Source organism: Peromyscus leucopus, chromosome 8b (assembly GCF_004664715.2).
Source record: "Peromyscus leucopus breed LL Stock chromosome 8b, UCI_PerLeu_2.1, whole genome shotgun sequence".
Classification (NCBI taxonomy): Eukaryota; Metazoa; Chordata; class Mammalia; order Rodentia; family Cricetidae; genus Peromyscus; species Peromyscus leucopus.
Window position 1 is genome coordinate 7114512 of NC_051086.1, and position 25829 is coordinate 7140340.

A 25829-nucleotide genomic window follows, 5' to 3' on the forward strand; every position below is an offset into this window, starting at 1 on the left:
CCGAGGCTAGCATCCCTATTGCTGCTCTAAATATGATGTTCTGGCCCCTGTCCTGCTTTACCTGCCTCTGACCTGAGAATCTGGGTCATGCCCCTACTTCTACGCTGCCATCAGCCACTGTAGCTTCCATGAACAGGAAAAAACAAAAACAAAAAAAAAAAAAACTCAACTCCACCTCATGCCACAGCTGCAGGCCACAAAGCTATATGAGAGCCTCCATGGACCAGGGCTGAGAACAAAAGAATATACGCCTTCCTACAGTAGTCTTCACATACTCATCTCTAATCATTAACACTCCAGTTCTTACACTCAAACAAGAAGATGCTTTGAGAAGTGTGTCACTGGTTTTTATACTATACTTTTGAAAGTTCTGTACTTGGCTGGCCTTTCTCATCTAACCTGTGGAGTGTAGCAGCTGTTAGAACCTGGCACCTCTGTGGAAGCTTTGACTGATAACTCTTCTTACATTCTTTTTTAAATGTGTGGCAGGCATGAAGTCCCAGGTTCAATCCCCAACATTAAAAATAAGAAAAACATCGGCATGCACAGCTAAACTAGAAAGCTGAGGCAGGAGGATCACCTTATAACAGTGTTGAAGGCTGACCTGGGCAACAGAGTAAAACCTTACTGCAAATCTATATAAAAAGAAAAGTTCAAAATACAGAAAGCAGACCACCTGTCCTCGAAGTCACTGCTACGCTAAGGAGGTGAGACTGTGGTCCGGCTCACCTGCAAACACACAGCTGGGAACTTGGGTCACATTTGCACCCACATCTGCCTGGCTACTTTCCATTGCTGCATATGGCCCTCAATGAGGACAGACAGGGCCCTGCAGCCTTGCTTTGTGGGGTCTGGCATGTGGCCCCAGGCCTCCAATGGGCCCAGGGGCTCCAGTGAGTCAGACGGTGTCCCACGAGGCCTGCTTGGAAAGACAATAGCAAGTGACACAGAGGGGATGTCCCTGAAGTGTATGGAGGCAGCTTGCGCCCAACTGGAGCTAGAGCCAGAGAACTGGCAGAGGAAAGCATTTCTTCCTTTGCCACACAGTCCCTTCTCAGCCATCCACACTGGCACACACGTGCAGGGCTGCCAAGGCTCAATAATGAAACTCACATGAGGAAAGAGCAAGAGTTTGGCACTCCTCGCCTTTCTGAACCCTAACCCCACATAATACAGAATACTCAGACGCAATGTTCATGTGTTAGCATTTTCATAGGGGAGGCTGAGATTTCTTGTACCAGAATTTGAGGAGCAGAAGGTTATGTATAAAGATAGCTTGCTAGCCTAGGACCACTTCTGCAGTGGGTAAAAGTACACCAGCTCCTTCCTTCTCCTCCGTCAGGTCACCAATACCTTCTAGTATCCATTCCTGGGCTAGCTAGCTACAGCACCATGAGATAACCAACCTCCTCCCACTTCCAGAGGCTCCAATTCGAGTGAGAAAAGCTAACGTGCAAATCCAGGCTAATACAGCAAGGACAAATATGGTCTACAGTTACATATTGACACCACAGTCATCCAAGGAACCACAATGATCTTGTAAGGTTAATAGAGTGCTTGAAAGGATTCCTGTTGTCTAGTAATATCATGGGTCACGTGTAGTGGACCTAGTGTGTGTGTGTGTGTGGTGCTGCAGGCATAAACAGATGCACTTTCAGGAACATCAGTGGGTAGTGCATTTGGTTATGGACAGTCCATAATTCTTGGTTGCATACTGGTTTATGTATTCACTGTACTATTCATTTGTCATTATTTTAGAGTGTGTTCTACTGCCTATAAAACAAGTCTTTGCTATAAAAGTGGGCTGCTACCCCAGCAGCAGCCCTACACACTTTTTATTTGTCTCAAGGCATCAAAAGACCACAGCAAGAACTTTACCTAGACCTACAGACACAGTTCCCAGAATATCCTGCATCTCTGCTTTGGGGACAGAGTAGGGAGGAGCCAGATGAGCTCTGAGGTGATCTTCTAGATGTTTCATGACTGGTACTGACTGACCAGGCTAAAGACTGCCTGTCCATCTAAATGGATTCCAGCTCAGCTTTGACAGAAGCAGTTTCATGGAAGACTGGTGCTTGTGCTCAGCCATGACTCATGTCCTCATTGGCAGACATACTGTACAGGAGCTGCCCTTGCTAGGGAACCTGCAAAGGCAGAGAAGGAGAAGATGTCTACTAGGGAAATACCCAGGACCTCTTTGTTTTTAATTGCTTACAGCTGGATGCAGCCAGTACTAGATGTCAGTTGAATTTACAAAAGAATACGAAACAAGTGAATGAAAGAAGTGGGGGAAGTGAATAGAGCCACAGTGGAGAAGGCTGAGGAGCAACAATAATGCAATAAAACAGCTTCAGTCGACTGCAGTGTTATTCCATCCTGCCTGCCATAGCAAGAACAATGGCCAAGATGAGAGACATGAAGCTATAGGAATGCCTAGACTAGTCCCTGACACGTCTTCTTCCAAAGGAACTTGTCTCACCCAGAGAAAATAACATCAGCTTGTAGAGCCAGGCCTTTGTGGCCCCAAATCTCTTCTCTTAGGCCATATTCCCAGAGTGTAGTAGGGCAACTCAACTTAGGTGAACTGGGCACAGAAAGAAAGCTGTAAGGACATAGTTTGGTTTATGTGTGTATAATTGGCATATAGCATCCTAGTTGCAAATCTACTACTTCACTTGGAGTCCAAAAACACAATAATGAATTTGAGCCAGTTGTGGAAATCAAACAAGCCTATGCCGTGCAAACTCAATACAAAAGATAGGACCCTTTGGGAGGTGTAGCAAGCGTTTTTCTCGGACTTTCTTAGACTGCCAGCCCACAAATAATGACATGGAGACTTATTAATTATGAAAGCTTGGCCTTTACCTTAGGCTTGCTTCCAACCAGCTCTCAGAACTTAATTAACCTATATTTTTATTCTACACTCTGCCAGGCGGCTTGTTATCTCATCTCCGGACTGCACATCCTGCTTCCCCTGTGTCTCACTGGCAAATCCGCCATTTTTCTTCCCAGAGTCTTCTCTCTGCCCGGAAGTCCCACCTACTCTCTCCTGCCTAGCTATTGGCCATTCGGCACATTGTTACACCAGTCACAGCGACACATCTTTACACAGTGTAAACAAATATTCTGGAACAGAGAGACAACTTTGATAATATACAAAGCAGTCCAAGCTATTTATGGAAGGTCACAGACCTGGTAAGGTGCAACCAGCTTGTCTGTAGCCTCCCAGTTGAGGGGTGACCAGTTGGTCCATAAGCCAAAGGATCTTGGCAACATTCTTGGTGCATTGGTGTCCTGGGGTCTTCTGATTCTCAGTGGCCAAAAACATCCAATTTTTATCTAAAATCTAGTATTTTTATTTCCAGCCCTGAGAACACAATAAAACTTAATAAACTGCTCCCTAGTTTTGTAGATGCTACTTACAGGCTCTCCACCATCCTGGTATTTCTATAATTAGCCCTCAGACCCCCAAAATGAAGGCTCTACAGCAGCCTGGCTCTGAGGGTGGGACCTTCACCCTGACAGTCTGCACACTGCAGCTCAGCCAAACAGAGCAGCCATTGCTGGGTGCGTCTCTCCTAAGGGCACCAGCCCCACATGGCACCCAAATAACGTTCAAATATTACCTTGTACAGAGAACAAAAAAGGAAAGCAAACTGAGCTGCCAGCTACTTCACGTGTTTCTCTCAAACACATTTTATTAATATTTTCCTTTAAATGGCTGATCTGCTGAGGACTTGTAGAAAACCAGATTTGTATGCATTCATTAAGCCTCTATCTTTGAAGCATATTCTCGTACTAATTATTTTTTAACTAATCGGCATGTATAAATCAAGATTTATCAGTATAATACGTGAAAGGAGAGAACGTATTATTATTTTAATTTAGTTAATATGCAAAAATTGTACCGTATATGTAATGTCCTGCTTTTGCTAAGTAGCAGCAGCTGGAAAGAGCAGCAGCTGTTAGTGAGGGCACTGGCTTCCAGTCCCAGCAGCTCAGCACCAGACATTTAGTTTGCACCCTGACCAGGGTGCAATGCACTCCTTCCAAAGCTAAAGCCTCCTGTTACTTCTGCATATGGAACCAGTTACACCTGCTCTGTTGGTGGGAGGTGTGGGGAGAGGTGGCAGTGAGGAAGGTTCTCCCTTCCTCCCGTTTCTCCTTCTCTCTCCTTCCCATCTCCTACCTCCAGATACTGGCAAGAATAAAGCCCAAGGGAATGCAGCTCAATGGCAGAGTGCATGCTTAGCATGCATGCTGTTCTCAGCATCAAAAATGAGGGAGAAAGGGGCTGGAGAACTTATTTAAGAGCACACACTCCTCTTGCAGAGGACAAGAGTTCCATCCCCAGCATCCACACATAGTGGCCCACTCTCATCTGAAACTCCAGCCACAGGAGTTTATGACACCTCTGCCTTCATGGGTATCTGCACTCACATGCACATACCTACACACACACACACACACACACACAGAGAGAAAGAGAGAGAGAGAGAGAGAGAGAGAGAGAGAGAGAGACCCTAAAAATAAAGTAAATCTTGAGCAGGACATGGTAGCCCAAGGCTTTAATTCCAGCACTCAGGAGGAGAGGCAGGTGGATCTGAGTTCAAGGACAGCCAGGGCTACAAAGAGAAACCTTGTCTTGAAAAATAAGTTAATTAATTAAAATATATATATATATATCCATTACTAAGGGATTCTACACTAATCTACTGATTCTTCCCATCCCGTTGTGCCTGGTCATCACCAGAGTCCATCTGCTATGCAAATAATTTCCTTGTTCTAAAATCCTCCCATAGGATTTCCTTCACATATGTCTCCTCTCAGAGTCTGACTGAAGCCAGAACTCTGGGTTAACCAGTCTATAAGGAGCCTGGATTAGCTCTCCAGGCCCTCTACACACAATGTCTAGCTTAGAATTGGAGCCAAGCCAAGAGAACTGCTTCGGCCTCACCTAGAAATGCATCGTGGGGAGTGGTGGTAGTAGGGATCACTGGTGGCCTTTCTGTGACACACTGGAACAAGGCCCAGTCACTTTCTTTCTGTCCAGCCCTGGAGCCAGACTGCTGAGGTCTCCACCCTGGGGACATCCTGATGTGGCACATTCTAGAGAGGCTTTGCTTTTGTGTTTGAAAAGAGGACATCTCCTCTTTTAAAATTTTTCACTGAAGAAGCTCTTTTTAGATTCTGGAATGCATGCTCATTAGAGAGAGTCAGAAAGGGCAGAAACCTCTCTCTCTCTCTCTCTTTTTTTTTTTTTTCAAGACAGGGTTTCTCTGTGTAGTTTTAGTGTCTGTCCTGGATCTCGCTCTGTAGCCCAGGCTGGCCTCAAACTCACAGAGATCTGCCTGGCTCTGCCTCCTGAGTGCTGGGATTAAAGGCGTGCGCCACCACTGCCCAATGAAACCTATCTTCTTAAAGTCTGGGGAAAAACATGGCTGGGCATGGTGGCACACACCCTTAATCCCAGCACCGGGGAGGCAGAGGTAGGCGGGTCTCTATGAGTCTGAAGCCTGATCTCCACAGTGAGTTTTGGAACAGCCAGAGCTATGTAGAGAAAACCTGTCTCAAAAAACAAACAAACAAAAACAATAAATGAATAAGTGAGTAAGTAAGTCTGTAATTCCATGACCAGGAGCCAGTCAGCATGAACACTCACCTTCAGAGTAGCTGCTTCCTGTTTCCTGTGCTGTGGCAGAACAGGTCTGCTCAGCAGGAGGGGAAGCCTGGGCTTCCTCCATCTCTGAAGCTAAGAAGGTTTTAGGTGAGTATGCATCACAGTCAGAGTCATGAGATAAACTTCAAGACTATGTCTGGGACTGTGATAGACTCCAGAATACCCCTCTACATTGTACAGTTGCACTTAAGAGGTCATCTCAAAGTCTAAATAAATACAGGGCCTGGTCAAATGGCTCTCCTTGCCACCCCACCACCCTACCACCCCAGCCCTATATATGTACTGTTGTGTGTATCTCATATCTGAGAGCACACTGTCTTCACATTTTTATGTTTTAATTTTATTGTGTGAACCAATTCACAATTCAGTAAAAATTCTTCTATAGCAAGAGTTTAATGGCTACCCAGGATTCCACTATATCAACTTATCATTTAAGCTCTCATACATGATTAGACAGTTTAGACGATTCTGTCCCCTATGTCACTGTAAATAATACTGCTTTGAACATCTTCTTGTGAATATCACTGTAAATAAATAAGGCTATCTTGTTTGGATAGATTCCTAAAAGGAAAAATTACTGGGTCATGGAGTAGGATCATTTTCTAAGTATCATGTTTCATGCTGTTCAATTTGCTTCCAAAGAGATGGTTCTGAGCTATCATGGAGATTAGGGTATTTTCATTATTTTAACTAATCTTTAATTACACAAGTGATTCATGGAATACAATCTCCTTGCAAAAATATTTTAAAGGACTTAAGTCTCTTTTAACGGCCTCTTCCAATGTCTGAAGCATTTAGGGCTTAACAGTTTTCAGTAACAAAAGACTTCTAGTGATGTACTGGCTCCATTATCTGTGTTTGAACTAATCAAAAATAGATTCTGTAACTACAGACATTCTGTATTTCTGTAGAGGGACAGCCTCCACAAGGGTAGCCTTCACACGGGTGGCCTCCACAAGGGGAGCATGTACATCCTATGTCGTGGTTCATGCCTTGAGCTGTGACCTGGAGGTTTTTGCAAGGATCTGAATATAGCTGACTTCTTTCCATACTTTTCCACAGGACAGACATTAATCTCCTTAGCCATTCCCTACATGTATAGATTTGAAGCATCCCGGTCTAGTTTTCACAAACTGTGCTACCAACAATACCCTTTGACAGAGCTGTTTTTGTTTTCTTTTCTCTGCTTGAAACTAAGCAGTAGAATTTCGGAGTCATTCATGGGATAGGCACATTTTCAATTTTAATAGATTTTGTCAAATTATACAGGGTATTTAAAACTACTTTTTTTTTTGTTTTTTGTTTTTTGTTTTTTGAGACAGAGTTTCTCTGTGTAGCTTTGCGCCTTTCCTGGAACTCGCTTTGTAGACCAGGCTGGCCTCGAACTCACAGAGATCTGTCTGCCTCTGCCTCCCGAGTGCTGGGATTAAAGGCGTGCGGCACCACCGCCCGGCTTAAAACTACTTTTATTGATGATTTAGGTATAATTATCAAGGCTGTAACTGGTCTTCTGTTTTATAGGTTGCCACCTAAAAGTCTCTTCACACTTATTCAGCAGCTCTCCATCCCTATCTGCCCAGTCCCACTGTGGTCCCTGACCTGTGATGTGCAGTGAATGAATATGGGTTAGGTGCTCTTCATCCTCTCGGGGCCCCACTGGATATCTGAATCCTTTCAGCATCTGCCAAAGCCCTGCTCATCTTTCCAGACAGCACTCAAATGTCCATTCTTGGAAGCCTTCCTTGCAGATGAGGCTGAGTAAGGCAGCTAAGCTTCAGTGTCCCCATGGCACCTTTATTCATGGGCCCTTCCTGCTCACTGCAACTTGGAATGTGGTTAACTCTATCTTAATAGTTATCTGGATAGTTTGGGCTTTAATGGTGCATCACAATTGAGAGTCACCTTAAAAACATGGATCACTGAAAAGGACAAGAATGTCTTTTTGTGTTGAGAGGAAGGAACCAAGCACATATTGCTGTCTTCACAGGCAACACAAAAGGACCATAAAAGTTAAATAGCCAATGGCTGACTCTCAATGGTGATAATAAGTTCAACAGAAATGATGAAAAATTGGTAAGTAAGTCAGGATCTCCCACTTGCATACAAAAATTGAACAGCATTCATCCCTTTGGAAAGCATTTATAATATTCTTAGTTCACCATTCCTTCAAGAAATCTACAAGATTTTAATATGATTTATCTTTTAAAGTACACCACAGAGAATAAGGCAGAAACCTGGTTAGTGCTTGGAATACGGAGAGCTCATTGTCCTAAATTCCTAGCAAGGGTGTCAACTCTGAAAAGAAATGGATGAGGAAAAGAGACTAGGATTAAATAGAGCAAACCGAAGTTGCTGCTGTGGAGCTGGGGTGCTATGTGAGCTGCTTAGATTTGCATTTCAAAGCATCCCAGTTTATTTTGCCATACTTTTAAATCACAGAAACAGAAATGACCAAAACATTTTTCAGACATTAATCGGGTTTCTAAGAAGAAAAAGTTAGATACTGTTACATGTATATAACAGGAGAAAATTATTCCTAAATAACTTACTCCCCAAGTACTCTCTCAGATGAGATAGTCACCCATTCAGTATGGGGCAGAGGATACAATTCCTTCTCTCACAAGCTTCCAGTGCAGTGAGAGCCAGCAGTTCAAATGCCAGACAGGGTGGAGAGCAATGGGAAAGAAGGGACACCCACCAGCAGGGCAACTCACCAGCTGCTAACATCTGAACGTTTGGGGAAAGAGGTTAATGGGAGCCCATCTCACGTGTTTAAAGTTACCCCAATATGCAAAAGTACTGCATCCAAGAAGCTCCAAACATTAAAATCCATGGGTGGTCAAGTTCTTTATGTAAAATGGCATGGTCTTTGCATGTAACCTACACTAGGGTGTGTTTCATCACCTCTAAAGTATTAACACATATAAATTTTGTGTAGTCTAACAAATATAATCCAGACACTACTGCATAAAAATCTATCCATGTTCAGTGCAGTTACAGCTTTTTGTAAATATTTTTGTCCAGCACTGACTGAACCCACAGATAAGGAAGGCAGTCAGCTTCTGTGTATCATGTGGGATCTCTGTAGAAGGAAATAAAGTATTTTATTTATATGCTGTTTGACCACTGTCTAATTTTGAAAATGGTATTCTTCAATTCTTCACAATATGTGTAAGCCTGTAAGTAAATGATAGCAGGACTCCATGCCTGAATATTTGCTCAAACTTCATGCATCCTTTGCTGCCCAGTAGGAATTCTGTGTACTTGGAATTTGATGTGTCCCCAGGAGCCATCAAGGAGGGGCCTGACATATGGATCCGCATGCTTTCTTCTCTGATGCTAACTTTGACCACGTTCTCCTTCCTCTTTCCCTGACCTGCCATCTTAACCTGGGCACACTGCATTACACACACACTGCTGTCATTATCTCTAGCCCACAGCTGTCACTTCAGAATTATCAGCATGTCTCCAGGACCTACTAAAGAGCCTGTCAGATGGAGACACCTGGTAGATTTGGTTTGTCTTGAGGCATAGTCATTGGTGTTTGTCATTCTCTAGTGACATGCATGTCCCCAATCAAAAAGTTAATAATAATCATGGTTGGTACACTGTTACAGCCTACAAGCTACCCTAAGAGCTTAGCATGTCTCGCCTCATTTAACCCTCTAGAAAACTTCCTGGACACCCATGTCATTGTTTTCCAGGTGTAGAAACTGAGGTCAAAGAGACAAAAAGACAGTCACAGAAGTCATTCAGCTGGTGAAAGAAATGGGACTTGAACCATTACTCTATTAAAACATCTGTTTTCTTACCAGTAACCTAGTGCTTCCTGAAATGCCCCAGTCAGACAGTTCACAATAGGACAGTCTCTTGCTTTGATTACAACATCTGTTGGACTCAATATGCATTTATTTCTGCATGTATTAGAAAACAGTTAATGACAGATAATATATATGGCATGCCATATTGATCTTTTAAAATTAGTATCAGTGACACAAGTTTTTCTTTTAGCTTATTTACTTATGTCTAAAACTTATGTTCATTTGAAAATAATGTTGAATAAGAGGCAGTAGAGTGATATAATGTAAATTATGAATCTGCCTATTTTAAAAGGAGAACTGGAAATAAACTGCCTCAAAACAACCATATATAGATTTAAAAGAAACACACACATGCACACACACACACACACACACACCAGGAAACTAAATTTTAAATTCTCACCATGCATTTATAGGTTATAGAATGTCACCTAAGATTTAAACTGTATCTCAGATGTTGTCAAATGAGACTCCATATAGTCCCTAAATTTCTGCATTTGAAGAATGTTTCTTCCTTTTTTCTCTCTATCTTTGGAGCTTAAATAGCTGAACAGATTAAAAATTGCCTCTAAATAAAAAATGAGCTAGGGACCCTGAGCTCCCTCTGTTTCATTTCAACTCTGAGCAAATGGTGAATTACTACACCTCTGGACATGGTGGCTTCTAACTACCAAGCTGCCAGCAGCACAGAGTGTGGCCATAATGCTACCTATTTCCCTTGCTAAAATATTTATTCACTTATTAGACTGTACATAGGCTGCTGAATGTGAAGGTACTCCTGTGGGGGCTGGGTCATTTCAAGAAGCCCATTACTGAGACTCAACTCCACTACATTAGAGACCAGAGCATCCACTTATAGGTGATATTGCTCATTAATATTAGACAATTTCTGTCTCTGAGCTTGTTCTGAGGCAGTGATAACATTATGTGCAGGTATGCATGTGTGTAGCTGCACATTGGCTGGTGGCTTCTAAGCAATCCACTTCATTAAGAAGCAGTTTAACATGGAGGGTGTATCAATAAAGACCAGCTTAATGCAGCAGCAGCATTGCACCTAAAACGATCCAGCCAGTGAAGCAATTATTATGTATAATGCGTTTTACACAAGCTTGAGATGGCTTACTGTTTATAAATAACTCTCTGGGATTTATAATGACTGATCTGCTGTGAGATCCACAGCAGAGCAGAAGTTTTATGTGAATAGGAACTTCACATATGCCTCTAGGACACTGCCGTAACTCCCTTCCCCACAAAAACCCACTCAACAATAAAATGAGGAGTACTGCTTGTAAAACACTTCAATTTTTTTCTGTTTTCTTTCCTTCTTTCTAAATTCAACCTAATATGTATTACTTTGGAATTATGATTTGTATAGAAGAAAGGGAAAAAAAAAAACCTTAATTCTAAAAATACTCATTAAAGGCCTACCATGGGTTGGTACAAAGAGGAGAGAGTCCCTGAGCTTGAGAGGCAGCTAGAGCTGGTGGGAGTTAAACAGCTGATTATACAGCCGTAGACTACATGCTGAATGTATATGCTGACCTCAGAGGAGGTACCACCTCTGCTGGTGGCCAAAAAAGGGCACCTGGGAAAGGACCCTTTACAAGAAGACTCTTGGCAAACGGCACAGATGCAAAGCTGTACAGTGATGGTGGTGGGCATGGGACATCTGTTCTCTCAGGACTCTTCCTCTGTCTGCAGAAGCTTACTGTTTCAGGTGGATTCTCTAGTTTAAGGGAAAGTGGGTCCAGATCCAGGCATATGACTCAGCTCCCACCAAAAAAGCCTAACCATGAGTTGTTACCGGTGCGGTGGGTCTCTGGAAAAGACCCTCCAGCATGAGGAGAAATTAGACTCTTTGCAGCCCCGTTTCTTTTATTTATTTATTTATTTATTTATTTATTTATTTATTTATTTATTTATTTATTTATTTATTTATTTTTTTATTTTATTTTATTTTATTTTACAATACCATTCAGTTCTACATATCAGCCACGGGTTCCCCTATTCTCCCCCCTCCCACATCCTCCCCTTACCCCCAGCCTATCCCCCATTCCCACCTCCTCCAGGGCAAATCCTCCCCCGAGGACTGTGATCAACCTGGTAAACTCAGTCCAGGCAGGTCCAGCCCCTTCCTCCCAGACTAAGCCAAGTGTCCCTGCATAAGCTCCAGGTTTCAAACAGCCAACTCATGCAATGAGCACAGGACTTGGTCCCACTGCCTAGTTGCCTCCCAAACTGATCAAGCCATTCAACTGTCTCACCTATTCAGAGGGCCTGATCCAGCTGGGGACCCCTCAGCCTTTGGTTCATAGTTCATGTGTTTCCATTCATTTGGCTATTTTTTTTCAATAATTGAGTAGAACTGAAATTTATTATAAGCCACAGTCGTCCTAGGGACCTCCATACTATATATATATAGCCTCTATGGTTCTATGGACTGTGGTCTGATTGTTCTTTATTTTATATCTAGAATCCACTTATGAGTGAGTACATACCATGACTGTCTTTCTGGGTTTGGGTTACCTCACTCAGGATGATTTTTTTCTAGTTCCATCCATTTGCCTGCAAATTTCATGCTTTCATTGTTTTTCTCTGCTAAGTAGTACTCCATTGTGTATATGTACCACATTTTTTCCATCCATTCTTCTGTTGATGGGCATCTAGGTTGTTTCCAGGTTCTGGCTATTACAAATAGTGCTGCTATGAACATAGCTGAGCATGTATCTTATGGTATGAATCAGCATTCCTTGGGTATATGCCCAAGAGTGGGATGACTGGGTCTTGAGGTAGTTCGATTCCTAATTTTCTGAGAAACCGCCATACTGATTTCCACAGTGGTTGTACAAGTTTACATTCCCACCAACAGTGGAGGAGTGTTCCCTTTGCTCCACATCCTCTCCAACATTGGCTGTCATTGGTGTTTTTGATCGTAGCCATTCTGACAGGTGTAAGGTGGTATCTCAGAGTCGTTTTGATTTGCATTTCTCTGATGATTAAGGATGTTGAGCATTTCTTTAAATGTCTTTCAGCCATTTATAGTTCTTGTTTTGTGAATTCTCTGTTTAGCTCTTTAGCCCAATTTTTAATTGGACTGTTCAGTATTTTGATGTCTAGTTTCTTGAGTTCTTTATATACTGTGGAGATCAATCCTCTGTCAGATGTGGGGTTGGTGAAGATCTTTTCCCATTCTGTTGGCTGTCTTTTTGTCTTATTGACTGTGTCTTTTGCCCTGCAAAAGCTTCTCAATTTCGAGAGGTCCCATTTATTAATTGTTGTGCTCAGGGTCTGTGATGTTGGTGTTTTATTTAGGAAAAGGTCTCTGGTGCCAATGCATTCAAGAGTGCTTCCTACTTTCTTTTCTGTTAAGTTTAGTGTAACTGGATTTATGTTCAGGTCTTTGATCCACTTGGACTTGAGTTTTGTGCATGGTGACAGATATGGATCTATTTGTAATCTTTTACATATTGACATCCAGTTATGCCGGCACCATTTGTTGAAGATACTTTCTTTTTTCCATTGTATAGTTTTGGCTCCTTTGTCAAAAACCAGGTGTTCATATGTGCATAGATTAATGTCAGGGTCTTCAATTCGATTCCATTGGTCCGTATGTCGATTTTTATACCAGTACCAAGCTGTTTTTATTACTATAGCTCTATAGTAGAGTTTGAGGTCAGGGATGGTGATGCCTCCAAAGGTTGCTTTATCATATAGGATTCTTTTAGCTATCCTGGGTCTTTTGTTTTTCCATATGAAGTTAAGTATTTTTCTTTCCAAGTCTGTGAAGAATTGTGTTGGGATTTTGATGGGGATTGCATTGAATCTGTAGATTGCTTTTGGTAAGATTGCCATTTTTACTATGTTAATCCTACCTATCCATGAGCACGGTAGATCCTCCATTTTCTGATATCTTCTTCAATTTCTTTCTTTAGAGATTTAAAGTTCTTATCAAAAAGGTCCTTCACTTGTTTAGTGTTATCCCAAGGTATTTTATATTATTTGTGGCTATTGTAAAGGGTGATGTTTCTCTGACTTCTTTCTCAGCCCTTTTATCATTTGTGTATAGGAGGGCTACTGATCTTTTTGAGTTGATCTTGTATCCTGCCACTTTACTGAAGGAGTTTATCATCTGTAGGAGTTCCCTGGTAGAGTTTTTGGGGTCACTTATGTATACTATCATATCATCTGCAAATAGTGAAAGTTTGACTTTTTCCTTGCCAATTTGTATCCCTTTGATCTCCTTTTGGTGTCTTATTGCTCTAGGTAGAACTTCTAGTACTATATTGAATAAATATGGGGAGAGTGGACAGCCTTGTCTTGTTCCTGAATTTAGCGGTATCGCTTTGAGTTTCTCTCCATTTAATTTGATGTTTGCAGCCCCGTTTCTTATTGCTGAAAGGCACTGCATGACATCTGGGCCTGGGGACTGAGATCAACATTTTAAGATCTCAAAGAAAGCCAAGAACATCCAGAGATGCCATCTGGAACCCTGATATCCCTGTCCAGCCAGCATCAACAAACACTCACACTGCCTTTAGGTGTGACAGAAATCTCTTCAAATGGTGTTGAGTGCTGTTATCCACGTGTTTTGTTACTTGTAGCAAATGACACTTATGGCTGAGTGTTCAGTTTGTGGAGACAAGTTTTGCAAGGTGCTGGGCAAGAGAGGGTCAGGTGGCAAGCACCAAGTTGATGGGCCCTTTTGCCTTGTCCTAAGAGTTTGGCATTGGCTTTCAAACAATGGAAGACTTTCTACTGGAGTATGTGAGATGACTGCAGTAGCATAGACAAGGCAAGACACTGAATCACCCAAGGAGAAATTTAGTTCTTCACCGTTCTTTTCCAGTGCTTCCCATGACAGAAAGTAGTTTTCACAGTTTAGACTAGAAAGTCTTAAAACTCTTTCCCACCCTATTAATTCTTGCTCCAAACAGAAGATCTCAAACTCACGGCCTTTGACATGCATACAGGATCCAGGACAAAGTCGATACCATTCTTTTGTTTCCATTGTTATCATTCTGAGAATCACTTTTTGGCTATAATAAGTGATACTAAGCATTTATATCTTTATGTTTCTTTGAACATATATTTGTTGTTGTTGTTGTTGTTTTGAAATAACCTAAGTAACAGAAAAATATTAAGTAAGGCAAATGGTGATTCCAGAATGAAAACCACCAAGGTTTGATCAGAGTTGAGCACATATGATAGTTGCTGAAAACGTTTCAATCATGGAGTAATATAATTAGACTCCCCATAAAAATTTTGTGAGCAAAGCTAGGCATTAAGCCTGACAACTGCTTTGGCAAAGTAAAAAAATAAATAAACAAACAAGGTGAGACATGATCAGACTTGAACCAAAAGGAGAGAGAAGAAAATGAATATCAAGTGCTGTGGGATGTTCTGTATGCTGCGAATGTGTTACTCTGATTGGTTGATAAATAAAATGCTGATTGGCCAGTAGCCAGGCAGGAAGTATAGGCAGAATAAGCAGAGAAGGAGAATTCTGGGAGAGGAAGGCTGAGTCAGTAGATGCCAGCCAGCTGTCCAGGGAGCAGCATGTAAGGGTACACAGATAAAGCCATGGAACATGTGGTGACATATAGATTAACAGAAAAGGGCTGAGTTTAAGTGTAAGAGCTAGCCAATAGTTAGCTTGAGCTAATGGCTGAACAGTTTTAATTAATATAAGCTTCTGAGTGATTATTTTACAAGTGGCCACAGGACTGCAGGGGCTTGACAGGACCTAGAGAAAACTTCCAGCTACAGTCAAGGAAAAGAAAAGGACAAAAACCAAGGACAGAGTAGGCAGAGCTTGAGATGACTTCCAAGGTTGGCTCAGGTGAATCATACCATGAAGTGAGCTAGAGAAAATGCGCTGTGGAATGTTGTTCTGTATGCTCTGATTGGTTGATAAATAAAATGCTGATTGGCCAGTAGCCAGGCAGGAAGTAGAGGCAGGATAAGCAGATGAGGAGAATTCTGGGAAGAGGAAGGACAGAGTCAGGAGTCACCAGCCAGACACAGAGGAAGCAAGATGACAAGGCACCAAGAACTGAGAAAAGGCACCAAGTCCCATGGCTAAATATAGATAAGAATTATGGGTTAATTTAAATGTAAGAGTTAGTCAGTAATAAGCCTGAGCTAATGGCCGAGCAGTTATAATTGATATAAGCCTCTGTGTGCTTACTTGGGAGACGTGAGTGGGAGAGATTTGTTTTGACTGCTGGCCAGCTGGGACACACGAAAACTACAAAAATGGGAGGAAGACTGGAGTAGGAGTGAAGGAGAGTGGTGTGTAATTGGCTGCATGAGCCCACTGTCTGTGTTAAACCCAGAAAAGAACATCTCTGAAACTCCAGTTCTCAAAGTGTATTCATGAATTTAGCAATGTCAGCATCCCCTGGAAACTCACTGAAATGGCCACAGCTTGGCTCTCTCATATCTTCCAGCAACAAGTGTCCATGGACTGAAACTTCCGCAACCACAAGCCCAAATAACCCTTTTCTCCTGATAATACGTGATTTGGCATGGATTTTGTTACATGAATGGGAAACTAACAACACCCATTGAATCAGAATGTATAGTCTAGCAGTTCTCTGGGTGGTTCCAATGCATGCTAAAACCTGAGGGTTACAGAGCTTGGGAGAGAGTGTGTAGTGAAGACACTTGTGCAAAACTATCTGTATTTTTTTTACACAAGCCCTTTTGTAAGGTTTTAGTTTCCTCAACTGAATGAGTGGCTATCGGACTGCTGGCAAGTTACTAAATCTTGCTGTTTCTAGAGTCCAACCTTCAAATACCCACCTTACTTTAATAACAGAGCCTGAGATATTTTTTCAAGATTTATTTGTTTGTTTGTTTGGGTACTTTGTCAGCATGTACATCTGCACCCCAGAAGAGGGCATCACAGGCAGTTGTGAGTTGCCATGTGGGTGCTGGGAATGAGCCATCTCCCCTGCCCCCAGAGTCTGACTTTTAACAGAGTCCCCAGAAACACCAACAAAGACCATGCTTTCTGACTCTGTAGTAGGTGTGGCCATGTGGCCTATTGTGGCCAATGGGAGAGTGGACATGATGCCTGCATCTTCTGAAAAGTCTCCTGAAAGAGAAGACTTAGGTTTCTCTTCATCCCTTTCTCTGTCCTCCAGTCTGGAACGCTGTCACACATCTTGGCTCTAAGGGGACAAATTGTAATACCTGACTCCCAGTTCTCTCTCCTCTGGACCCTACAGCTTGCCAGCATGTTCTGAAAAGCTGTTGTTTTTCCTGGCAGTGCAGGTAAAATTCTACAGCCTAGCTATGGGGTATGAGAGGGCAGCTACTTGGCAGGACGGTCATAGTTTTGATGCAAGAAGCAAAGTGTGTCTATTCAAAGCAGTAAGATAGATCTGCAGCCTGTCCACATAAGGAGCTGGAGCCCTTAGAGAATCCAAGTGTGGTAGTTTGAATGTAATTGGCCCCCATAATCTCATAGGGAGTGGCACTATTAGGAGGTGTGGCTTTGTTGGAGTGGGTATGGCCTTGTTGGAGGAAGTGTGTCACTATGGGGGTGGGCTTTGAGGTTTCCTATGCTCAGGATACTGTCCAGTGTCTCAGTCAACTTCCTGTTGCCAGCAAGATGTAGGATTCTCAGCTACTATGCTAGCACCACATCTGCCTGCACGCTGCCATGCTCCCTGCCATGATGATAATGGACTGAACCTCTGAAACTGTAAGCAAGCCACCCCAATTAAATGTTTTCATTTATAGGAGTTGTCATGGTCATGGTGTCTCTTCATAGCAATAAAAACCCTAAGACACCAAGTTATCCTGTGTGATACATGTCACAGTTTGTAAAGAGCAATTCCTTCTCTCGCTTACCTATGTCTTACAGGATCAGACATTTCAAGGGAAACATGTCCACATGCTGGACCTCATCTTTTCAAACCAGTTGTTTAGTAAGGATGCATTGGACTGGCTGTTCCCTCCCAAACCATTTGTAAACTAGTACTCTGTGCTAGCATGCTCTGGGAAGGTGGGAGGAAAATTCAGAGACTTGTACACACTGCAGAACACTAAGCAAGAGAAGTAAAAACAGCTGAGCAATTCGTCATTAAAAATGATATGTTCTAAGTAAACGCACACCATTTCCAGCACTGAGTCTCAGTGAAGAGCAGAAGCAGAATTTGAGAAAGATCTGTTCTGGGATGGGTTCCATCTCTGTCCAGCTCACCTTATGGCAGCAAGCTGCAGGCACTCCCGGAAATGATGTAGAAATGAGACTATTCCAAGAGTTATCCCATCCTCCATTCTTTCTTTGCTTTCACAGAAGTTGCTTTAACTCTTATAATTTTTATATTCATTTAAAAGTATATTTTGGCATTTTATTAGAAAGCTCATTAATGTTGCTAGCCAAGTAACTATTGAGTATTAATTTCCTGTGTGGTCAGACTACATACCTGTCTAGACTTATCTTCTTACTAAAACCAATAATAAGGACACTGAGTCCTTCAACTCAATTAGAAAGCTCCTGGGCTGCTAAATCTAAAAGGATCAACGGTTTTAAATAATTATGAATGTATGAATATGAGCTAATGTCATTTATGGTAGCTTCTTCTGTAGGGGTGCCATATTTTATAATATGTCCTAGTGTTTTATAGAAAGGAAAGGTACCAATGCCCATGTATTGTACAACTCTATGGGTTTCATTCATATACTAGTTTATGGTACCTTATGGAATTGCATTGTACACAATATAAGTAGCCTTGGGTGGAGTCTATGATTGCTAAAGTCATTAGATAGGCCTCTCAATAGCTTGGGTGTGAAGCTATTTGGAAATGGCTGGCAATGTATGTTTCAAGAGCAGCAGTGAGGACATTAGAGCTCCAGGGGGTCAGTGCTCACCCTGTGTGATTATGGGCTGAGATTTATGTCATCTGCAAAGATTTAGAAGAAAGAGCCTGGTGAAGCAGACATTAACACTGCTTCCTGGAAAGCTCCAGGTTTGGAGTGTGTCTGGTCTCAAGACCCAGCGAGGGCTGGTCAGCAGCTAGCAGGGTATAGGCATTCCCCAGCCTATAGCTTCTGTGAGGGTGCATCTGTATACCAGACAGGAAGGGAGCTTTGTAAAATTTATTTTTGAACCTGGTATGTTTGGGCAAAGTATGCTTTCCCTGCAACTTACAAGCTTCCTGGTGAGCACATTCATGGGAAGGACTCCTACCATCAGCAGAGTGCTCCAGCCAGCTCTTATCTGCAACTGTAGATCCCTTTAAAGATCCTAAATGGAGCTGCAGAATTGTTGTCATAGTTAACAAAGGACAGTTTCTGAGGCTACAGTGTTTTCAAGAGGGTAGTTTTGGATTGAATATCCTGGGTTTCTGAGTATGCAACTGACTTAAAACAATGGTTTCTCCCTTCCTTCTCTCTTCCTCACAGGTCATGGACCTGACTCTTGATGACTCAGATGTCACCGGTGGTCATCCTAGCCTCAGCCCAGACCAAACCTTAAATGATCAGACTGATCTAGGGGTGGAAGCACTGACTATGGATCTTGGCATGACTCCTCCTGCAAACCAAGAGAGATTCTTAGACACTTGGTTCATGCAACTTCTAGGCAAAAGATGCAGCTTCAGTGACTCTCTGGATTCAATATGCTAATATGGAACCAACATCTTGAACACTGCATATGGGCACAACATTTACACAGACCTCATGTAATTCACTAACCTGGCAAGGGGTTGGAGAATACTGTCCACATTTTATCTATGGGGAAGGAAGGACCTGTGGTGGTGATGCCTAAGCCTGCACATGGAGTAAGTAGCAGAACTGGGATTCAAACTCAAGGCTATTAGGTTCTGAGGGCAGAAGAACTGATAGCTCCAAGAGACCCATAACCATCTACTGGACACAGAACACCCATCTATTCATTAAGTAAACATGCCCTGAGTCTGCTCTGAGCCAGATCCTCTACTGGTCACTGGCAACATATAAAGACAAATCACACACAGTCTCTGCCCTTATGAAACTAACCTACTGACAGCTAGAAGTAATTTAGAAAGAGGAATCTAAAAGACTCTAGTGAAGGGAAGTTAGGGAAATCATTCTGGAAGAAATAGTACCTGGCTGAGCCCGTTCAGTCTCAAGTGTGAGAATAGGGGGTGGGGGCAGAAGAGAGGAACAATAGAGTAAGATCCCGAAATACCCATGCTCAAAGAACTCCCAGAACTGCAGAGATAATGATGATACATAAACAAGGAAGGGAAATAAAATCCCTGAATGAGGTGCCACATAGGCAAGCCTTATAAAAGTGTTGGAGAATTGAGAGACTAGATACAGAAGGTAGGATCAGGAAGAGCAGCTAAAGAAAGAGCGGAATAAAAGATAAAGATGATAATGATGATGATTCCTCTTCTTTGAGACAGGATCTCACTATGTAACCCTGGCTGGCTGGGATTGAAGCCATGTGCCACCACACTGGGTCAATTATCACTTTAATTTTTTTCTTATTTTGTTAGAATTACTTAGGGCTCTACCCTAGTTTCACTTTTTCTTCAGTTTTCATTTTCCAATGAAAGAAAAGCATCTATTCAACACACATCTAAAGCTTACGGAGTGCATGGCGGTGACAGTAGGACTATACAAAGACAATGACTCGAGGTCTCTGCATAAACAGCAAACAACCAATATGGTGGAACCTTGAGATGTGAGCTCCAAACCAAATGGCATAAGGAACTAAATTATTAACTCAGATTTGAAAATAGGAGATGTCAGGAAAGATTTCCTTATTGCTGGCTTATCCATTTATGTTTCCATTCAAGGTTCATTCCCTGGTGCTTCCCATCTACACTGTCAACTCTTTAGAGCAGTGGTTCTCGACCTCCTAACGCTGCGACCCTTTAACACAGTTCCTCATGTTGTGGCGACCCCCAGACATAAAATTATTTTCGTTGCTACTTCATAACTGTAACTTTACTAACTGTAATGTAAATATCTGTGTTTTCTGATAGTCTTAGGCGACCCCCGTGAAAGGATTATTCAAACCCCACCAAAGAGGTCGCGACCCACAGATTGAAAACTGCTCGTTTAGAGCAAGCACCAGACTAGAGACATAAGCCACCAATGCATTATACAAGCACGAGCTGAATCCATGTCCAAGTGCAAGGTCGTGTACGTCTGTGAAAGAAAATTCAGAAGGTAGAGTAGGTAGTTTAGGGGCTGACTCCTCAAAAGAAATAAAGAGTTTGCCAAGTGGAGACGACAAGGGCATGAAAGAAGGCATGAGAGATTACTGCCATAGGACAAGAAGGCTTGAACTACAGAGTTTGGCCTTTATTCTCCAGGTAACAGACAGCCATTTAAAAAAGATAGAAGTAGAACAGGACCGTGACTGGATTTTCGTTTTTACAAACAACCTTACGTTATGCTTGGAAGGTGGGACAGAAAGCCCAGAGCTAGTGGCTCGGCCGTGGACGCCTTACAGCATCTGCATCTCAAAGGAAGGATGGGAGAGTAGGCGGTGGGGGTGGAGGAATGGAGGCTGAAGGGAATCCCTTCGGAGATGCACATTCTGGATAAGGACTACGCAGTTCTAGGCACAGCACAGCTGCCGGGAAAAACCTCCTCCCCTTCCATCCCTCTGGGGAGGAGCTCCGGCCAGAGCACGTGATGCCTGGGGCACCCACCTTTACTCAGGGCAGGCCTCCCGTTTATTCTCGGTGTCATGGGCTGTCACTTCGACCCCCAACAATTCAGCTCAGTATTTCAGTGTGCAAGGAGCCCGTTCTCTTCCGAACATCTCTCTATGGGTTTCCTGAGAAGCCTACTTTGGGAACATAAACCTCGAAGGAGTCTTTGCCCACAAAAAAGATGGCGGTGCACTGCTTTCACTGCGTGCGCGGACCCGGCTCCGGCGCCGGCCCCGCTGGGCGAGGCGCAGGCGGAAGGGGCGGCTCTGAGATGACCGGAGACCTTCCTGGGAGGGTCTCTGAGCTCTGGAGGCGTGGCCTGATCGGAATCGTAGCTTCGGATTGGTCTTTCGGAGGCTAGGCGGGGCCTCCGCAGCACCCTGCCCCTCCCTCCTCGAACCGGAAGTGTCTCTCGGTCTTTCCAGCTGGTTGTCATTTCACTCGGCTCGGTCCTGAGGAGAAGGACTCAGCCGCGGCTGCGGGACCCGGGCACCGGAGGCAGTGGCGGCGGCGGCGGCGGCGGCGGCAGCGGCGGCAGCAGAGGAAGACGAGGAGGAAGAAGCAAAGAAAAAGAAGAGCCGGGGGGAGTCCCCAACGACGACAGCTGGGACTGCGGGACCGGGAAAGTGGCGGCGGCGGCGGCGGCGGCGGCCCAGCAACCGTGAGGAGAAACAAAAGCCTTCTAAATTATAGTTTCAAAGCAGTCTAGGGGGAAAGAGAGCGCGAGCCCAGGGGAAGGCCTTGCTCCTTTAGAGTAACTACGGTAGCGGGGTTTTCCTTTTTGTCCATCCCCCTCCCCCCACCTCACCCCCCTCCCCCCGGCGGAGAATCGAACTGAGAGAACTGAACAAACCGCCCCTGGGTCCCATGAGGGAAAAAAATCCCGGAGCCGCAGAGAGGGGAAGAGGCAGAAACCGCAGGACCTTCCAGGTCGCCCCCTTGCTCCCCGCACCCCCGGGCCGCCAGCTCGCCCTTGTCCAGTCTCGCTAATCCCTCCTGATCGCGACACCCCCCAGAGGGAGAAACGGGTGTTTCCAACCCCTTTCATGGGGGAGAGGAGGCCGAGGGGAGCCCAAGAACAGCAAACGCAGCAAGATCTGCACCCGGAGCCCCAGGAACAGTCCCAGAGGCCCACACTGCACCCTACAAAAGAACAGAAACAGGACCAGGAACAGCAGAAACCTCCCTGCAATCACCTTTCCTTTAGTCAAGGCTGATTTCCTCTTTGGCAACCAGAAATTCACCTCCCGCCCCAGATAACCTAATATAATCTATCTATATATAAATATATAATATATAATGTTCTTAAATTATTCCTGATTTTTTTAACCAAGCTGCCAAGAAGAGAACGTATTCTCCCCTTAATCCTATTCTAATTTTTATGTGAATCTAAACTGCTGAGGAAGACCATATGTGATTGTTAAATTTTATATAGATATATTTTTACTCTGCACAATGCTTATTCTTCTATATCCATAGATGCTTGAGAAGCTGTGTTCATGTCATTCATGTACATTTTCCTTTGGAAAAAGAAAGCGCCTATTTTACTAACCAAAGACTTGATTTTTACCTTTTTCCTTTTTTATTCCCGCCTAGAAATAAGCCTAATTGGATTCATATCAATATTTTAAGAGATTTTTTTTTTAGTTGTTTTCCTTCCAGAGAGACCAGAATTCCAAATCAGAGATACTTAGGGTGTTAAGCTGTGATCTTTGAGTTAGCTATAAATAAGATACTTCAAGCAAACAAACAAATTTGAGATACGGTGGGGAAAGACTCGAGACATTAGATTGTCTTTTTTTTTTTTATTGTGAGATTCTGATCCTAAAAATAATAAATGGGGGATTACGGGTTTGGAGTGCTAGTGCAAAGCAATACTGGGAATAAATCTGCTTTTCCAGTGCGATTCCATCCACATCTGCAGCCTCCACACCATCACCAAAATGCCACCCCCAACCCTGCTGCTTTTATAAATAATAACACAGCTGCCAATGGCAGCAGCGCTGGGTCAGCTTGGCTCTTTCCTGCTCCAGCTACCCATAACATTCAGGATGAGATCTTGGGGTCAGAAAAAGGAAAAAGTCAACAGCAGGAACAACAAGACCCTTTAGAAAAGCAACAACTCTCCCCAAGTCCAGGTCAGGAAGCTGGAATACTGCCTGAAACTGAAAAGGCAAAAGCTGAAGAAAATCCAGGGGACAATTCTTCAGAAAACAGCAATGGAAAAGAAAAAATACGCATTGAATCACCAGTGTTGGCAGGGTTTGATTATCAAGAAGCCACGGGCCTCGGTACTTCCACCCAACCCTTGACATCTAGTGCATCGTCCCTTACTGGTTTCAGTAACTGGTCAGCAGCGATAGCGCCTTCTTCCTCCACGATAATCAATGAAGATGCAAGTTTCTTTCACCAGGGTGGGGTCCCTGGCGCTTCAGCTAATAATGGTGCTCTGTTGTTTCAAAATTTCCCCCATCATGTGAGCCCTGGCTTTGGTGGTAGCTTCTCCCCTCAGATCGGGCCTCTCTCCCAGCACCATCCTCATCACCCCCATTTCCAGCATCATCACAGCCAGCATCAGCAGCAAAGGAGGTCTCCTGCCAGTCCCCACCCCCCACCCTTCACACATAGAAATGCTGCTTTTAACCAGCTGCCTCATTTGGCGAATAATCTTAACAAACCTCCTTCTCCATGGAGCAGCTACCAGAGTCCCTCTCCAACTCCCTCTTCTTCCTGGAGCCCAGGAGGTGGCGGCTATGGTGGCTGGGGAGCTTCTCAAGGCCGAGATCACCGCAGAGGGCTGAATGGTGGAATAACACCCCTGAACTCCATCTCACCTTTAAAGAAAAATTTTGCAAGCAATCATATTCAGCTCCAGAAGTATGCTCGCCCTAGCTCAGCCTTTGCTCCCAAATCCTGGATGGAAGATAGCTTGAACAGGGCTGACAACATTTTTCCTTTTCCGGTAAGATGTTCCATTAATAGATTAAGATGAATAAGGACGTTGTGTGATGGAGTATCTGTGGAATGAAAGAATTGGAATTGTCTGTTTTCACATTAGAGATCTTAGAAATTGAGTTGATTGCCAGTCTTTATTTTAGCAAATGAGTGTAATTGGAACAAAATAGTCACTTGTTTCTTGGGCCTTAATTTTTCCATTTATAACTACAGATATCAGGTAGTTAGTGATACCCTAATTAGTTGTGATACCTTTCTTGTTTAACAAGAGAATTTTCTTCTTGCTTGAGGAAGAACAGTAATATGTAGCAGATATGTGTTTTGTTGTGGAAACTAGTGAATGTTTACTGCCTATCTGAAGGAACTAAAACTGACCTTTTTTTGACATTGTAAGGTAGGGATTCACTGAAACCAGCTAACTACTAGGTTGCAGTTTTCCTCCTGGTTATATTTAGACATGAACCTTGTAGTCTGAGCAGTCTGAACTGATGGATTCAGCAATTCCTCTTAAATCTCTCTACAAACTCTGACCTTTCTTGTAATAGTAAGGACTACTACTTAGGGAGAAACAGTAGATGATTTTTTTTGTCATGTTTAAAATCATTATTACTATTTTTTGCAGTTCTGGGTGTAAAACTCGGGGCCTTCTAAATGCTAACCATTTCTTTTTGAAAACCATGAAGGTGTTGATTTCAGAATGCTGTGCCTTTTCTTTCTTTCTTTCTTTTTCTTTTTTCTTTTTTTTTTTCTTTTTTGGTATGTGATGCCCTTCACCCACTTGTTTATTTTCCATTGTTAACACTAGGGGTGTAGATAATTAAACCATTCCTAAAAATAGATCCAGGCAAAGATCACTTGTCTTTGTTGCTACTAGTATATCCTTTATCTGGTAGGAGTCACATTGTTTGATGTTTTTGAACTAATGAACAGCCAGTTTATATCACAGAAATAAAGTAAAGGGAATTTCAGATTAGTTGAACATCACTTGCAACACTCAGTTTATATACTATAGAGTATGATCATTACTGTGTCCTTAGAAAATGTATAGAAAGGAATAAGGAACACTGAACCTGTCCTCACAACAGACCCACAAGGTGAGTTCTATAATTATCCCATTTACAGATAAGGAAACTAAACATGGGATTAAAATTATTTGTACATGAATGTAACACATGTGTTACAGCAAAAGGGTTATTTTAGATACAGTTCTGCAGGGACTAAATCATAGTATAAAATAGTATTCCTGTTTAAGGGAAGTAAAAGTCTGCTAAAAGAGCTCCATGTCAGTCCAAGGAATTAAATAAATATCTCTTCACTCCTTAAGGATACAGTGCAAGGCATCTTAAAATATTTGGTCAAATTTAGTGTTAAATTTTTTTATTTTTAAGGATTTTTCCTGTCAAAAAGTTGTTGGCATTTTGCTTTTAGAAAACATTATTTTTATCCAAGCTGAAGTACAATTGTTATGTAGTAAAAGATAAGTAGCTGTTCAAGACACTGACAGTAGCTTTAAAAAGTTGTTTTTAATGTTCCTTAGAGCATAAATTTCAAGCAATTTAATGCAAAGGTGACTTATGAACTATTTATGTATTGCTAATTTAAAAAAACCTATACCTTGGGCTGGAGAGATGGCTCAGCAGCTAAGAGCACTGACTGCTCTTCCAGAGGACCTCAGGTTCAAATCCCAGCACCCACATGGCAGCTTAC

General features: G+C 42.9%; 1 protein-coding gene across 6 annotated transcripts in view; it reads left to right on the plus strand.

Annotated features, from left to right (window-relative positions):
• Nucleotides 1-21591: 21591 nt before the first annotated feature.
• Cpeb4 (cytoplasmic polyadenylation element binding protein 4) overlaps nucleotides 21592-25829 on the plus strand; it is a 64091-nt gene continuing 59853 nt past the window's right edge. For 2 of the 6 annotated variants that reach the window (XM_037200560.1, XM_037200562.1), the window contains exon 1: nucleotides 21592-24129. In XM_037200560.1, coding sequence (XP_037056455.1) covers nucleotides 23005-24129 — 1125 coding nt within the window. In that variant the 5' untranslated portion in view covers nucleotides 21592-23004. The remainder of the gene's footprint in view (nucleotides 24130-25829) is intronic. The other 4 variants (XM_028893336.2, XM_028893340.2, XM_028893339.2 and 1 more) reach the window with 3 other exon arrangements.